Genomic DNA, 17,639 nt, shown 5'->3' with positions numbered 1-17,639 from the left:
GTAAATATGGTTATATTCTTAACTAAAAACTAGGATTTGGTATTTGAATAATCGACTTACAATTGTTCTGGTTCTGTAAACTATACTACAGTTTAACAACAAACTGCGAAGCTATCACATCTATGGCAGAAAATATATTATCATGAGCGTCACAAAACCAGAGCATGAAGCACGGGCTCTTCAGATGTACAATAAGTAATATTACGCAATGTTCTTTTCTTTCTATATGGGAGTTGTAGTTCGTTTTGTTTCGTGGAATACTAGCGGATGGAAAGCGCGTGACGTTTTACAGAACTACAAATCCCATGATGCCTTCCAGTTTGGGGTTTTACGCCTACGCAAAATTAAAAAAAACTCAACAGTAATCCCCTTCTACTGTAGTGGTACTCGGTGGGTTAGGTTCAGAAGAGCAGCAGAAGTATATATACACTTTAAGCTTGTTATATTGCTCGTTTATTCAGACAGAATGGATAATTCCGGTAAGGAGAAGGAGGCGGTGCAGCTAATGGCAGAAGCTGATAAGAAAGTGAAATCCTCCGGCTCTTTTCTAGGAGGAATGTTCGGGTAAGATTAATGCTAACGTTAGCTAGCGACACCGAAGCTCATTAGATGCAGTGCTTTACCTGGTTTTGCAGAACAATTACATTTAATATATCTTGTGTATATTTAATATATCTTGTGTATATAAGTATTTATACTTTATACTACTTATACAATGATTTTCATGTATATATTGTCATGTGAATAGATATTTATATTCAGGCGGATTTGTTTACAGTGTTTTGGTGACAGCTGGCTATGTGGCTAGCTACACTGAATGCGCTGCTAGCTAATGGTGTCTTCATCTGACTGATGTGTGTGTGTGTGTGAGTGTGAGTGAGAGAGAGAAATATAACCTTACACAGACGGGTGTTCTCAACATTACAACAAGTACAAGAAGTTCAAGGCTTGCTCTGGTTTCAGTTCACCGGTATTGACGCACATCTGCTAATCCATTAGCATTAGGTCTCAGCGCCGGTGGTACTCTAACAGGACAGCATTAGCACTATGTGTTTAATAACTCATCTGCGTTATGTGCAAATGAACGTGATTTCATTAGAGGCGGTTGCTTAGCGACAGTGGGCTTGTTTTCCGCTCGCGCGCTGTCCCCGCTTTCCGCAGTGTTGGCGCAGTTGTGCTGTTAGTGCATGTTGACACTGTGCATCCACACACAGGACAGCAGATGTAGTCTGTGGAAGAGCCGTAGTGTTAAAGATGCCATAGTCGATGTTTTATTTTCTTACTTCTACGAAAATAACCTGGAAGATTTGTAGAAAATGGTAAAGCAAGATACAGATCTATAATGTTTGAAGTCATGGCCTCAGCCAAAGTGTATTAATCCGTTTGGAAAACTGCCTTCCGGGCCGGAATGAATGCTTGTGTTTGGATGGACCTCCTGTCATTCATGTTATACACACTCAACTGAACACCATCTCCCTCTCACCTCTCCCTTTGCCATTTTTGCACATTTCTGTATTGACTACCTGCATTTTTGCTGCTACTATATTTATATAAATATTGTATTTAATTTCTTATCATACCCCAATAACTGCTATGTCCATATATGGTATAAGCTTATCTGGTGAATACTATGTCATAGTATGTTATGTTTACATTCACAGCATTTTATTATATGGTTATTCTTTTGCACTACTGTTATATCTGACACCTTCACACTAGAACTGTGCACTGGTTAGCACCACAGTCTCTTACCATGCCTATTGTCCTGTTTTAGCAGTTATTGTACAGTCTTGTGCAGTTTGCATATGTTTGCATGTGCACTTTATGTAGTAATCTGTAGTCTCGTGTAGTTCTGTGATGTTTCATGTAGCACCACTGTCCTGGAGGAACGTTGTTTCGTGTCACTGTGTACTGCACTAGATGTATATGGTTGAAATGACAATAAAGCCACTTGAGTTGACTTGACTTTACAGGCCACTGTAGATCCTGGGAGTGGAGCTTCGGAAATATGTCGGATACGGGGGAGGGTTCAACAGGAAAAAAATCATTCAAATGTCAACCCAACCTTCTTAACGTCTAGCGATTTAATCTTGAAAAAATAAGATTAGTCTTACCTAATACACCCTTAAATAACCAGTGGTGTTTATTACTGTGCTAACTATTTTAAGCAAACTCCTTTGCAAAACCTTAGCTTGTTGGGTTTCCACAATGTTTTTTTATCACAGCTACGAATGCCAGGTCTGTATTACAAAGCAGCTCAATGTTCAATAAAGACCAGTACTTAATTCAAAATATAACCCCCTTCCAAACCCGGTAATGGACTACAGTTCGACATCATGGCTGTTATTGTAATATCAAGTTATGTCAAACAGTACGGTTTTAACAAAATATCATTTTAAACATTTTCTGTAAAGCATACATACAATCATTAATGCTTTCATTCATCTTCAGGAAGCGTTTTATCCTGTTTAGGGTGTCCATGGTTCAGAAGTCTATCCCAGGAACACTAGACTGGGACACCAGTCCGTCACAGGGCACCATGTACACACATATTCACACACTCACCCATACCCATGGCCAATCCAGAGCCACCAATAAAAAAAAAGTGAAACAGTAATCAAAGTTTGAGATTCATCCGGGGACCAGTGATGCAAAATGTGGTCTCATTATTACATATATTATCACAAATAAAGAACAGCGATAAGAATGAGTCTCTGTGACACAAAACAAAACAGCCAGACTACCCACACAGCTCCAAAACAAACACGATTCAGTCACTGTTTTGTTGTTAAGAAAGAAACAACAAAATGAGAGCCTCTATTGCATTAGATTAGTGATGTGTTGGGCCTTACCCCGACAACATGTTTACAATTTTAATGTAAGTTGCTATAGGAACTGCATAAATGCAAATCAGTTATTTATTTGAATGTGAATATGATTTAAATTATATAGATATCATGATTCTAATCGATTCAAAATGGCCAACCACCAGCCCGCAGACATAAAATCAACATGGTGCATCGGTTCAAAAGTTCTACAGGAAAACCACAGACTTTACATCACTGACTACATTGAAAAAACTGACCACAGCTCCTCCCACCTGACCCCTCCCTGACCCCTGATAGTGTAAATAGATGCCTGAATGGAAAAGCCAGGTCTATAATGTGACAGTATTACAAACTGCTGTTTTTACTAACTTCAGACCTATTTAATCATTATAGACCAAGAAGCATTTAAACCATATGCATGTTTAAAACTGCTGTTTGATTATAAAACTTGTAATTGCCTTGAAAATTGCCCTATTTGATTTTTCCCAGGAGTCTGCAAAACCAAACTAGGCCTAGTGCCAGGCAGCTGAAAGTCACACTTAAGCTTCATAAAACTTTAGATCAACAAACAGTTCTCAGAATATATCTCAGAATAGGTGTGTTATGCCATTGAATAAAATGCTAACATGCCAGTTTATTTGGTTAAAATAAAATGTTTAATTTATTTGCCATCTTTCCAGAGGGAATCACAAATTAGAGGAGGCTTGTAAGATGTACGCCAGAGCAGCCAACATGTTCAAGATGGCAAAAAACTGGACCGGTAGGTGACTCACTTGGTACACAGAATTATTATGGATTATAGTAAGCAACACAGATTAATGTTCAGTAATAAGAGGTTTTTAATCGCTTGTAGTTTTTGTAGTATCACACAAACGTGACGTTGCACATAATGTCATCTCTGTTGGTGTGCAGCTGCAGGAAACGCGTTCTGCCAGGCAGCCAGACTACACTTGCAGCTCCAGAACAAACATGATTCAGCCACAAGCTTTGTTGATGCCGGAAATGCTTTCAAGAAGGCTGATCCACAGGGTGAGGGCTGATGAGCTGTCTTTCATCTTAATGTCATTATACATTTGCTTAAAATAAAGCTGTGTAAATTCAGTTTAAAGCCCCAGATGTTTGCAGTTCAGCTGTCCTGTCTCCTACGGAAAAATAATCTATAGCATATTAATAACGTCTGTAGACACAGATGTGTATTTAAGGTTTATATTCTAAATGATAAAATATAAAATGACTATCAAAGTTAGGCCTTCCGTAAGTTACGCAATCAGAAACTTTTTAACTTTTTTTTTTTAAACTTGATTCCCACCAAGACAGTGAAATAATGTCTACATTAATTGTGATGTATCTTTTTTTTTTTTTTTTTTTCCTTAAATAAAATGCCCCGTTTGTCTTGTTTTGTTCAGTTCATGACGTGTGTGTTATATAGTGTCTCCCCACTGTGAACGCATAAATTTGTTGCGTCTAAATCCTTCTTCCCTTTTTTCCCTTTAATGCCTTCGATAGAGGCTATCAACTGCTTAAATGCAGCCATCGATATTTACACAGATATGGTAAGGTGAAGGTAGACTTGCCTGTGCTAATGAATGACTGACAGCTGTTTGTATGAATGTGTACGATTAGCCATGGCAGTGTTTATTTACCTCAGTCTGCACTCACCCTTGTGAAAAGGTGGATTTTGAAGCCTTGTAAATGATAGATCTAAAGGAACTGAGTGTTTGCTGACATGTCGATTTTCTATTCCCTCCTCAGGGGCGATTCACTATTGCAGCCAAACACCATATCACAATTGCTGAGGTGTACGAGTCAGAGCTGGTGGACATTGAGAAGGTAGGACATTTTCTACCAGAGTAGAGAACAAACAGTGCATTTCATTGTTGCTCTGCACTTTGCTAATAATCCATTAGCAAAGATATGTTTGTGTCTTTTGACTTGTTGGCACTGGAGCTACAAGGCTTGTAGCTAACAAGTAACAGAAGTCTTCTCTGTAAAAATTTGGTTCCAATAATGAGCACCAATTCTTAAATAAAGTCATGGAAGCTTACCGAATACACAAATATAAAGATTTAAATGTTAAAAGGCTTTGAATTTTTAATAATGAAATTATTAACATTATTGAGTGTATAACACAAATATATTACGTTAGTGCAAACATTATATATTGCCAGGTCACAGGTCAGCGTAAGACACTCATAGGAAAGCGCTATCTGCACTATTCTGCATACACGAGTTCACTAACGCCCACGATTGGCTAGTGTCTCTGTGATTGACGGGAGAGACAGTAGGGTCATCTCTCCTACTCAGAGAGCATGACCAGTTTAGCTCCTTTGCTCCCTGCCACGGATGGCTGAAGGATTCAAACTCACGATCTCCTGAAGATAGATTGAATGCTTTTCAGTTTGCAAATTTCAGTTTAAATTGCAGGATAGGAAAACACATTTGGAGGAAAGTGCTATCCGCCCACTTCTGCACACATGAACTCTCAGACTCCCATAACTGATTCGTTTCAATGTGATCGATAGGGGAGAGAGAGTATGCCACCCTTCCCTCCTTGAGACCACGGCCAGTTTTGCTCTCTTGGGCTCCCGGCACAGATGGCTGTGCCATCATTAGGATTCAATCTTGCGATATCTGGATGATAGGGCAGACTCTTTTCTGTTGCACCGAGATTTATTTTTAGCTACATTAGCTAATAACTGCAGTGTTTAAAAAAAAAAAAAAAAAATTTAAAATTTTAAAAAAGTCGGACACCAAAAATGTGTTGGTTGATATAATTTAAAAATGGATAAACTAAATAGAAAAACATTAAATAGAAATGTATACATGTGAAATTAAATTTTTTGTCTGCTGAAGCACTACAATAAAATTTGTAATACCATTTAATACAAATAATTGTACTAATAATAACATTATGCACCTTTAATGGACAAATTTATTTGGTTTGCTTTTAGGCAATTGCTCATTATGAACAAGCTGCAGACTATTATAAAGGCGAGGAGTCGAACAGGTTAGTTGTTGCAGCAGACCATGTTTTAAAGAAGGAAATGTTTGGCTATAAGTTTGGCTACATTTAATTAACAGTTTCCTGCTGATCATTTGGTTATTGTAATCTTATTTGGTAGCTCTGCAAACAAGTGTCTCCTGAAGGTTGCAGCATACAGTGCACAGCTGGAACAGTATCAGAAGGCCATTGAGATCTATGAGCAGGTAGCAAATTTATGACTACAGAGGTGTTTTTACAAAAAAATCAATGTTGCACTACAACTCCCATGACCTTACCTGAATGTCTTTAGGTTGGAACAAACACCATGGACAACCCCTTACTGAAATACAGCGCCAAAGAGTATTTCTTCAAAGCTTCCTTATGTCACTTCATTGTAGATGAACTGAACGCAAAGGTCAGTCTTCTTAGCAAGAAGTCAAAAACCTTTCAAAATATGGACATTTATTCTCTTTATTTTTATTATTGCACACTGAATCCTTTCTGATTAAACCTGTAGCTTGCTGTTGAGAAGTACGAGGAAATGTTCCCGGCATTCTCGGATTCAAGAGAGTGCAAACTTCTGAAGGTCTGTAAGCCATGTGTTTTAAAAGGATAACGTTTTCCACAAGAAAACCATTTTGCTCATATCTCATATGAAAATGTCTCCTTACAGAAACTCCTGGAAGCCCACGAGGAGCAGAATGCAGAGGCTTTCACAGAAGCGGTAAGATTTCTCCCATCTTCTGAATCAGTCTGAATAGACTGACTTTAAGTTTATCTTGTATTTATTCAGACACAGAGTATTACTGGATATGTCCTGATTTTACACGTCAGTACAAGTAGAATGCGAAATAAACAAAACCTTATCCTTAGCGATACCTACAAACCCAAGTTCTCATTTGGTTTGTAGATTGTTTTGTAGAATGTTCAAACGTAGTGCGCTTCAAGGCAGTGTCTTTTTAGACAAGGAAAACCGAGGAAACTCTTTTGCCTGCTACACGCCTCACCGTTCAACGTTACGAGAAAAATACTAGCCAGACTTAAATAATATCTTTTGCGTCTGATGTGAGGACAGAACACAGAATCTCACAGCGAAATGTTGGCCTTTGAATTGATGAATTTAATTGTTGTTGATGCGCTACATTTGAAATTTTGTTAGAAGAGGGTAATGATCATGTACACATTTGTTCCTCCTAGTCTGTATTAATGCACTTAGCTAGCTAACCATGTTAACTAGCACTTTTTAGTCTACGCAGTTAGGTTTCCAGGCAACCAAAACACGGAGCTGGGCAGCACACTGGAGCACTTGCTTGCCTGGTGGGCCAGCTAATACATTTCTGATTTGCGGAGTTTAAAGTTGTTGGCCAGTAAAACTTGTTTATGTTTCTCTTCCCTTTACTAGGTGAAGGAGTTTGACTCTATCTCACGTCTGGACCAGTGGCTGACCACCATGCTTCTGCGCATCAAGAAAACCATCCAGGGTGATGAGGGGGACTTGAAGTGAGATGATGAATTGTGGGGAAACTATCTAAGGCATGCCACCCCCTCCCCAATGCGTTTCATTTCATTTTTGTGCAATGGCCAAGACCAGGTTTCTGACTACAGTATGTCCAATTTATTGCTGCACCATTTATAGAGAATGTATAAACCTACACACTGAGTTATAAATCTTATTTTTAATATATTCACTTGTTTGGACGGCTGCATCTAAGGAATCCTTTTTTCATAACACAAAGGTTATGTAGTTCAGTATAGGGAACACCATGGATAAAAGAGGGATGTGCGAACTTGATCTCTGCTGGAGTTTGGATGGCTAGTGCTGCATGACATGTAGATGTAATTCTCTTGAATATGAACAGAAGACTTTCTCTTACAAGTTGAGGTAATTATTTTCTTCTTTTGAGAGTTGATTTTGTCTTTAGTGTCTTTTAGAAAGAGTAACTGCTATTACTGTATGTGCTAAGAAACCAGGTATCCAAGACTTGACTATGACTGGATAATATTAATAACCAACACAATAATTAATGAATAATGGAGCTGTTATTTCACCATCAACTTTCCATTCATTTAATACTTTCATTCGTGTTTATTTACGTTTTTTTTGTTTTGTTTTTTTTTAACTTCTTTCAAACTGTCATCTCTATTTGCAGTAAGGGGTTGGGTATTCTGCTCCAACCATAAAGTTTTTGCTTTCTGTTTGTTAGCATATTCAAACTATGAAAAGTTTGAAATCCCAGTAGCCTGACAGTGCCGCTCTGTGTCGTGTTGTGAAACCATAGTTCATACAGCACTTCAGCTAGTGCACTCTCCATACTGAAGGTATTTAGCAGCGCATGTCACTGTGTATTAGTGTTGTTGATGTTCAGTATCTCAAATATGTGTACAATTTTCAAAAAAAAAAGCCATCAGAAGAAGCAACCTATATGCTTATCTGGGTTCTTTCTGACAGAGTTGCTGATGTCTTCACTTGCTGAATGGGTCTATTAATGTACAGAAATAAAAGATCGATATTATACACAAATGTGACCTGCCAGAAGTTTGTTAAAGCTTTGTACTGTGTGAAACATTGGGGCCACGTGAAATATAGAAAACACTAGACAAAGGTTACCGAATGTCATTAATTTCCAACTGATTGATCTATTAGTGCAATGGATATACAACATGTTTGACTGCCACATGAAAAATAAGGAAATACTGTCCCAAAACATTATTTGAAAAACCTGCTGGTAGTGTCTCCTCCAGTAAACTTCTGCAAGAACAAGCTCTTTACGCCACACAAGCCAAAGCTCAAACAATTATTTCAGGGCTTGGTTTTGATATCCTTGTTCTCACTGTGCAATTTAAATGGTTCTATGGAATAAGAACTGATCAGCCATTGAAACAGCTCGATTGTCCTGTTAAGGGAAAAGGAATTTTTCTTCTGAGGAATATCATTTATAATATGCTATACAACAAGCATTACAATATTTACATTAAATAGGCCCATTAAAGACTTAATTAATACAGTGTACAGATAAGACCCACTAAAAAGCCTTTAAAACTACTCTCCTGCAGAGATCTCCATGGCCTCTACTGTTTCTGTGTTCTGTACATGCTCAGTTGTTCCCTCCTGTAAATCTGACTGCTGTGCCTCCTCAGCCTGCTCCACCGCTGACTGTGCTGTTACACATTCACTAGATGTAGACAAAGTGACTTCAACTGGAGAGAGAATGCCTTCTGTGACTGTGGCTACAGGTGCTGCTGAAGTCGCCGGAGCCAAGATGGCATCAGAAACAGTGGCTGGTTCACTCAGAGTGACTGTGCCAGTCAGCGAGGCTGAGCCAGAGATGGAATGTGCAACAGAGATAGGAATGGAGAAGGGCAGAGTAACAGGGATGCCGACAGCGGAACTCTCCAGTGAAAGGACACTGGCTCCGTCTGCAGTGACGATGGGCTGCAGTTGTGTACCAGGTGGTACCTCTGTCTGGATAACGGTCAGATTGCCCAGGGCTCCATGACTGACCACAGTGATGGTGCCAGGGTCAGCCCAGTCTCCAGAGATGGTCACTGGCTCCTCTGGCACAGACACTGTCTCCTGGGTTTTAGTGTCATTCTGATCCTCCACTGCCTGATGTTCATCTGCATTCACTGCTGCCTTGTCCTTCCTTACAGATGAACCTTTGGGCTTCTTAACACGTTCCTCTACATTACCCTCTAGCACAACAAGGTAATTCTTCCAAGGTGTATCTTTGTCGTGGGTCTTCGTTTCACAAAATATACATAGATAAGAGAGAAAAAAAGATCACATTAATGAACAAACATAACTTCAAGCATTTTGATTATTCTTTGGCCATTTTTATAAAAGTATAGCTACCTTACACAGTGCACTCCAGAACTATTGGCACCCTTCATGAAACTGAGCAATAATTACTATATATATTTTTAAAAAATGCCATAAGTGATATACTGAACTCAAACATTCAGGGACATTTAAACATGCTTTTCCCCCGAACACAAACAGTTTTTGGTGCATTTTTTTTTCTATAAAACCCCGGTTTCATGCCCAACATTGTAATGCTACATACATATATGTACAGGCTTTAAGTTTCAATCCAATCTAGCACCTCTGTTTTACACAAACAAATAATTATGTGAAGTACGGATAGGACTTGTTAATCCAACAGCCTTAATAAATCACTATACTGTGACGCTGACTGTTACCGGATTTGGGTTTGCATTTGTGACTCCATCCTGGCTGCCCACATTTAGCTTAAGCTACATGATCGTAAAATCATGGGATATATGCAGCCTAACATAATAGGCAAGAAGAAGTATTACATTATATGTATTATATGAAGGAATAATGGAGTGCATTATTATTTTGTGAATAGCAGGAAAGCAACACTTATTTGTGTGAGACACATAAGCATCAGCATTCTACATTCTACCATTCTGTCTTAAAAACCCGCATGGAATTGCAAAACTACCGAGAGGCAAACTTTATCCTGTTATGACAGTTTGAATCAGGTTGAAGAGCCTGATGTCATTTATTGTAGAGGAAAGTCCAGCTCCCTGTCCAGCTCACTGGACTTTCAATGGTGCATTAACCATCAGCGTCAGACCAAAACCCCCTGGACCAATCTAATGCCTGGATATGTTCAGACACCTCCCCCACCTTATCTATCTTAACGTTCTGCAAGTTTAGTCATTTATTTCATAAGCGGTGAGGGGATGAATAAGATAGGAAATAAATGACTAAACGTGCACAAGTAAATAAACTAGGAAAAGTGAAAAATTGAAAAATAAAATGGGAGAGTAAATTATAAAAGGCTGCATAATATCAAGTTATTTTAAGTGAGTTCATTGATTAAAAATAATTAATTTTTTTTTTTTTTTAACTCGCTGTAATTTTTGTATTCAGTTATATTTTTAATGTACAAGAACTGACATTATATTTGACTTTTTGAAGATTTCATATTTTGGGAACTGAGTAAATTAAAAGTAATATAGGCTCAGGAAGAATGAAAGTAGTTCTAAGGAGAATGATATTTTTTTTAGAACAAAGATAGACAGTTTCTCTTTGGGAAATTTGAAATATTGTGTGTAATATTAATTTTATACAATCATTTTTATGAAGGTTACCAATAATTCTAGAGGGCATTGTAGGGGCACTTGGTAGCTATACAATTACTGACTATAGCCCATTTTATACAATACTGAAACTGCATATGTTCTGTCTGATTTCTGTATTACAACATCAGCTTACCAAAGTGTGTCGGCGGACGGTAGATTTGTCCGTAAACGTTCGGCCACACATGCTGCACATGTAAGGTTTCTCTCCCGTGTGGATCCTCTGATGCCTCTGAAGAGCGTTGAGCTGAGTGAACTGCTTATCACAGTCTTTACAATGGTAAGGCCTCTCACCTGAACAGAGCATATCAGGAAAGCACAGTTGATTAAAATCTTTCTATGGTACTGTCTGAGACAGGCTAAATGTTTCTTAGAAATCAGCTGTTATTAAAGGAACACTCTAAATATGTTTATATTGAAATATTATTCCTGTGAGAAGTTGGTGCTTTGATGTCACAGGGGAAATTCCTAGCACAGTTACAACAGAGTTTAAAAATCTTAAACGTAATCTTTTCTTTTCCAAAATAAAGGTCGGGGAAGTTTCCGAATGCAATGCAGCTATATGCCACAGTTGCACCGAGTTACAGCAGAGAATAGACTAGGCTTGGCTAGTTAGCAATCTATGAGACGATAAGCATGATGGTGTTGAAAGTGATATTGGCACAAAGGTTTTGGAACCTTATCTGTCTAAGCAGAATGTACAGATGAGGAAGTGAGAGAAATAGACAGACTAAAGAACTAAAGCTCTGATGCATTGCTCTCCAATCCAAGCAGGTATCAGTAGGTAGTTGTGGATAATGTAATAAACCGTTAACCAAAGTGAAAATAGACCAGGATGTCGATGAAAGACGTTTAAACTAAAAAAAAAAAAAAAAAAAAAATTATTACAAAATAAATCTTGGATGCTATTGAAGATTATGTGTTAATTATAAAGACTAATGTGGAAGCTGTTCAGGGTGGATTTTAACTTTAAAATAAAGGAATACCTGTGTGAATTTTCATATGCTGATGGAGTGAGTTACGCTGTGCAAATGCTCTTCCACAGTTTTCACACTTGTATGGCTTCAAGCCTGAATGGATTCTTGCATGATGTTTCAGGTATTCTTTAGAGGCAAAGCTTTTCCCACAGTTTTCACACATATAGGGCTTTTCCCCTGGAAAAACAAACATCATACATAAATAACTTGCCTCTAAGGTGGTATTTTCTAAGACAGTGCAGATCGTTAATGCAAAGCACCTGTGTGGGATCGCTTATGGTAAGCCAGCATGTGGTTCTGGGTAAACCTGGCGTCACACAGGTCACAGGCAAAAGGCTTCTCCCCAGTGTGAATCCTGAAGAATAGAAAACAAGATGTTGAAGCATTACAAAACTGGTTTCTCAAAAAGAAAATTCAAAGCCGTTTCATAGCTTAGTTACCTCTGGTGTGTCTTGAGTGCTGAGCTCTGAGAGAACCGAGCTCCACACTCATCACAGCTGTATGGCTTGTCCCCCGTGTGTGTCCTCTCATGCAGGGTGAGAGCTGTTCTTGAACTCAGAGATTTGCCACAGATCGGACAGTAGTGTCGCTCGGTTCCACCCTCATGCACCTGCCTCATGTGCCTTGTCACATCCTTCTTGCGTTTGAAGGCCTTACCACACATTCCACAAAGAAAGAGCCTCTCGTCGTTGTGCACGTGTCGCTCATGAATCTTCAGGTTGCAGCGGTTGGCGAAGGTCTGCTGGCAGATGCCGCAGCGGTAAGTCGTATCAGTGTGGATCCCATGACTAACCGTAACATGCTTTAAGTAGCTCTTCTCGTAGCGAAATGAACGGATACACATGTCACAATTATACTTAGAGCCAACTGGCTTGCAATCCTTTTCAGCTGCATCCGTTTTCTCGATGGCAGCAGTTGGTATGAAGTCAGATTCTTGAAACTCTTCTTCTGACATGTCACGGTTGAAAGTGCATGGTGAGTCAGAGCCACTGTCAGTGAGAGCCTCTTTCTGGGGTACAACTGGATCAGTAGGAACAGCCGATTCTGTTTCTCCAACCTCTAGCGATGCCTCTTGTGTTGCCTCTGATTTGTCTCGATTTACAAAGCCGTCAGAAGCCTCAGGTGGAAATACTGCTTTGTGGTATGGCTTCTTCTTATTGAAGTCTACAACAACTCTGCGGCCGGCTAACCTGCTGCTCCTCCTGCCCTGTAGCACTATTTTCTCCCCCCTCTCAGTGCTTATGGTTTTCAGTGTAATTTTGAGTTTTTTCCTTTTATCTAGTGCTCTCTTTACAGCCTTTTTGGACCTCTCCTTCAGTAATTTGCCTTTGCTGGCACTGGCTCTTTCAGAATTATGAGCCAGAAGTTTGGTACTGCAAGCATCCACTAGGTCTTGGCAGTCGAGCAGCTTTGCCATGTTTATTATGTGGTCAAGACAGCTTTCCTCAACTTCCATTTTTCCAGAATACACATACTCTAAGAATTTGGTAAAGACTTCAGGTGAAATGGTATTTAAGAATAATTTTTCAACTCGCTCCTCTGCTAAGAGGAGGGTTTTAAAATAGCCACTAGATGCAGCAAGTACTATTTGGTGGGCCGTAAATTCTTCCAGTTCCCCTTGAAAATCCACTTGCACTGTGATATCACACAGGTTCCCTGTGACTCTTAACTTCCACATTGCCCCAAGTAAATGCTCATGGTATGAGCTGGATATGAGCTGAACCTTTTGATCTTTCATTCTGCTCAGGTGTCCTTTCCTGAAACAGTACAGAGACAGGTGAACACATGCAGCTACACTCATTCACTTCCCTGTGCTCTTCTCTTACACAGGCTTTATCTTAAATGAAATGGACAAAGTAAAATACACCATTCAAACATAAGCCTTTAATACCTTACTGGAAAATACTTTAATGTTACAGCTTGGTTAACAGGTTAATATCTTGACTAGAATGTCTTGCTCAGTGACTCAGTGAGTCTATTCATATTCTGAAGAATGCAGCTTTATATAATTTCTAATAGTAACTCTGCTAAACTCTAGGTTAGCTAGCTACACATAAACTGTAGCAAGCTTGCTAGCTACCTAGCTAGTTAGTAGGTTTAGGCCATACATGCTAGCGCATCAGCTAATTTAGACACACTTATGTAAAACCGTTACAATATTTGATTGTTTCAGTTATTGAATGTGTGAAGAAGTAGCCGTATATATTCAAAACCCTTGCAACTACAGTGCATTTCGTGCTGCTAGCTAGCTACACACTTTGTCGTAAATAACAAAACCAGCGTTAACCAAATATTATCGGCTAACTAGTGAGCCAAATAGTTATTAGCTTAGCTTTAGCAAGCTACGAGTTCGGAAGAAGCTAAGAACATGAAGTCTCTACGCATGAAACGGAGGCAGTTAGCTGCACAAAAGTGATTTCAGTGAGCTCGACTTGTTTAGTGCAGTCTGTGCGCTAAGGACTGAATGGAGAGTTTACATAGCTGTAACTGGAAATGTCTTACCGTAAGCTCGGTAAAATGGCAGCCCTTTACAAACACACAGCCGTATGAGAAAGTATTTCCTGTAGAAATCGCACCCAGCTCTCAGTCCGCCATGTTGGAAACGGAACACGGGAATTGTAGTTTTACACAATACATCACTTCTCAGGTTTGGGACTACACGGACTTCCCTATATGTTGCAAGACTCTTCATTTTTACAGTTGACTAATCGTCTTTTCTAAAGGGGTCTGAATATTTTCTGAAGTCAGTGTATTTGTATTTAAAAAAATAATAATAATAATTTATTATACCACAGTGCTGTTGAATTCTTAAATCTGATTGGTCAGATGGTGTTGATTAATTTTCTATAACAGCAGCTCTGACAATAGTGCTGGCTGTATTTCAAATCACAGGTTTATATTAATGCTCTAATTCTAATATGTTATTGTTTCAATAGTAACAGTTCATTCACAGGATTTTGTGTGGCAGATGATCCACATATTATTATCTAAGTCTAATAATAAACAGATTAAAAACATTTAACAAAGAAAAATGTATGAGCATGTATACTTGTCGATCTTGTCAGGCTTTCTGTAAGGATATGTTTATTTAACATTCATGGAAGGAGTCTTGAGTGTCAGCACTTGTGACAGTTTTCTGCCTAAGGAGAGACTTCAGGACAGAGGACTTGTAATGACTGGTTTCTCAGTAACATGACAAGCTGCAGTTTTTTTTATCTTATTCTCTTCCAGAGAGAGAGAGCAACTTGTTTCTCAGATGTTCCGCACCATTAAATTGAATTATAAACAGTTAAAAAGCAGGACATCATTCAATAATAAATTGTAAAATGTAATCATTGGTAAATGGCTGTGATATAAGAGGAATAAAACACTTCAGAATGTGCTATTATGAAAATAATCCACTTCAGTATGGTAACAGCATCACACCATCCAGTCATGGATTATTTTCTCTATAGCCATACACCCTGTTGTGATTTACATAGACGTATATCAATAATAAAATCTCTGGACGGGAACAATGAGGGAACTATAAATGTTGCTGCATACATCGGATTGAATAGCAGTGTTATCAGCTTCATTTGAAAACTCTTTGTGGGCTTTAACACAGATTGAAAGTGTTTAATTGCTCAAAATAATAAGCACTAAAGCCACACACCAACTATGAAGAGGTCTCTATATATCCAGCACATCCAGATCATAACTCCACTGAGTGTTCATATGGAGCGACACCTTCAGTAAGACCAATTTTATCCATATGCCATTGCTTGTAATCCCTCTGAAGTTTGTTCAAATACAGCCTCTTCTATTTTGATTCATTTTTAAGTCCTAAAAGCCTACAACAAAACAGCAATCGAGATTGTAGCATGCAGACAAGGAGCTAATTTAGGAACAATCCCATAATGCTTGGCAACATGATGGCAAGCCTAATAGCCTCATAATAGTTCATCCCCCATCTTATCAGACCAAATTTGCACCCCTGAACAACACATACAAATAACAGTGAGAGCAAGTCTTGTCTATAAATATGTCCACTTGAGGTTGCTATTGCACACAGAGTGTGTGTAGTGATTGTAAAGGAAGGATGAATAGCCAGATACAGGTAGATACCTAAACAGGTTCAGTGAAGAATGGTTGCATGTGTTAAGCTACTCTCACAGGATAGTTAGTAATACTGTACTGAACATTTTTGTGGATAGACAACAACTTACATAAAATGACTTACTATCTAAAAACAGCCATTGTGAATTTATTTAATTGAAGAGGCATTTTGAAATGATTCAAAGTATTTAGAGTTCTGAAGTTGAGTTCTGAGTTTCACTCTACATTCACACAGATGACATGTTTAACTGCTATATTTGTTACTTGCAATCTGTGACATGGAAATTCACAATTTTGCAAATCAAACGCAAGCTTAGAGCTTTCCATTGTTGTACAATGGAAAACAATGGAGTGGGGTTTTTTTTTAATTCCCATTTATGCCGTTTTTCTGCTCTGTGCAAGTCCAGGATTCACTGGGGGGCTGCTGAGGCTGCCAGGCTCTTTGTATTGACATAGGAAATCCATACGCCTTACATTTCGCTTAATGAGTTCTGCAAGTGCACAGCTCCTTCCTGTGACTCATACTGCACTTGTGTGGACCGGAGGCTGTGGTTTTCCATTTACCACTGGACCCCAGCCATGGTGTCTGCAAGTCTGCACGCCTGTAACCCTGCACGCCTTCGAGCCAGCCAGCGAATGAAACGGTCCTCCTATTCAAAACAACGGAGCCCCGTCTGCTCACATTCATTATGTTACTATTTGGCTGGAGGTGTTGTTTCATGATAAACTATGCTAAGGTCATAGCATGTGTTTAAGTGTGACTGAATCCAGAGCTAATAAAATAAGCCTGCTATCAGGGGGGAAGGGATTATGGATGGCGGAAGTTGTGGCTGATTAAGTATGGAGTCTCCACAATGCTATTTCTCAGAGGACTATTAAAAACTACATGCCAGATGAGGTGATAGAGTGAAGGCCAGTGTGATGCAACCTTTAAGGAAGAAGTCAAATATTTCAGCATGTAAGGTTTCAAGCTGTCTATAAAAATCAAGAATTTGGCCAGAAATCCAGAAATATGAACTACTAACATATTTTTCATATAAGGGGAAAAATAAAGAAACCCAGGCACTGTGCATATGTAATATTTGCATAGGCTTTGATAAGATGCTGCAATGCAGCTAAACAAGCAGTTGTGGATTGGTTATAAATATGAGTCAAAGAGAATAGTTAAATTTCAGTGTTCTTGGGGACTTTGTCCTCAAATGACCAAAATGGTTTTGAATTCAGTTCAAGCCTTAGACTATGATGACTTGCAATGCAAAACAACAGTTCTCTGCCTGGTCTCAAATTTAACCACATTCTTAATAGTATTCCAATCAAGCCTCTGTCCAAGCCAGTGTTCTGCTTCAGTGGTTTTTTTATTCCCATTTCAAAATGCTATCCTGTTAAAAACCCTACACTCTTAACCCACAATGAGTCACCACTGTTATGCAAAAGGTATGCAGTGGAAAATGCTCTTTATTTAAATTTATTTATTCTTTGGCATTTTGAATTTATACACGTATTCTAGGGCATTTGTATAGTTTTGCTTTGACAGACAGGTCCATGGGAGCACACTAGCTCCAGTACAGTGCAATATGTTAGTAGAAATTTAAAGGTGTTTGTGTTATGTAGTAAGTCTTGACTGAAGCCCCGACACAGTCTGTC

At 38.8% G+C, this 17,639-nt stretch overlaps 2 protein-coding genes across 3 annotated transcripts; one reads left to right on the top strand and one right to left on the bottom strand.

The window, feature by feature from the left end:
- Positions 1-342: 342 nt before the first annotated feature.
- napbb (N-ethylmaleimide-sensitive factor attachment protein, beta b) lies at positions 343-8,332 on the top strand. 2 transcript variants are annotated; one of them, XM_026944506.3, is made up of 11 exons: positions 344-564; positions 3,509-3,588; positions 3,741-3,857; positions 4,335-4,381; positions 4,581-4,658; positions 5,780-5,835; positions 5,951-6,035; positions 6,122-6,226; positions 6,329-6,397; positions 6,485-6,535; positions 7,214-8,332. In XM_026944506.3, exons 1-11 carry the CDS (start codon positions 467-469, stop codon positions 7,313-7,315), a joined length of 888 nt encoding a protein of 295 aa, XP_026800307.1. In that variant the 5' UTR covers positions 344-466; the 3' UTR covers positions 7,316-8,332. The 2 variants fall into 2 exon arrangements, with proteins under 2 accessions (XP_053097974.1, XP_026800307.1); XM_053241999.1 differs by lacking the exon at positions 4,335-4,381 and having other exon boundaries at positions 343-564.
- Positions 8,333-8,428: 96 nt separating this feature from the next.
- On the bottom strand, positions 8,429-14,569 carry gzf1 (GDNF-inducible zinc finger protein 1). Its single transcript, XM_026944503.3, has 6 exons — positions 14,400-14,569; positions 12,338-13,654; positions 12,158-12,252; positions 11,907-12,074; positions 11,057-11,214; positions 8,429-9,550 (listed from the first exon to the last, which is right to left on the bottom strand). Exons 2-6 carry the CDS (start codon positions 13,633-13,635, stop codon positions 8,852-8,854), a joined length of 2,418 nt encoding a protein of 805 aa, XP_026800304.1. The 5' UTR covers positions 13,636-13,654; positions 14,400-14,569; the 3' UTR covers positions 8,429-8,851.
- Between the last annotated feature and the right edge of the window lie 3,070 nt (positions 14,570-17,639).

Source organism: Pangasianodon hypophthalmus, chromosome 19, assembly GCF_027358585.1.
Source record: "Pangasianodon hypophthalmus isolate fPanHyp1 chromosome 19, fPanHyp1.pri, whole genome shotgun sequence".
Taxonomy (NCBI): Eukaryota; Metazoa; Chordata; class Actinopteri; order Siluriformes; family Pangasiidae; genus Pangasianodon; species Pangasianodon hypophthalmus.
This window is presented reverse-complemented; position numbering and strand designations above follow the sequence as displayed.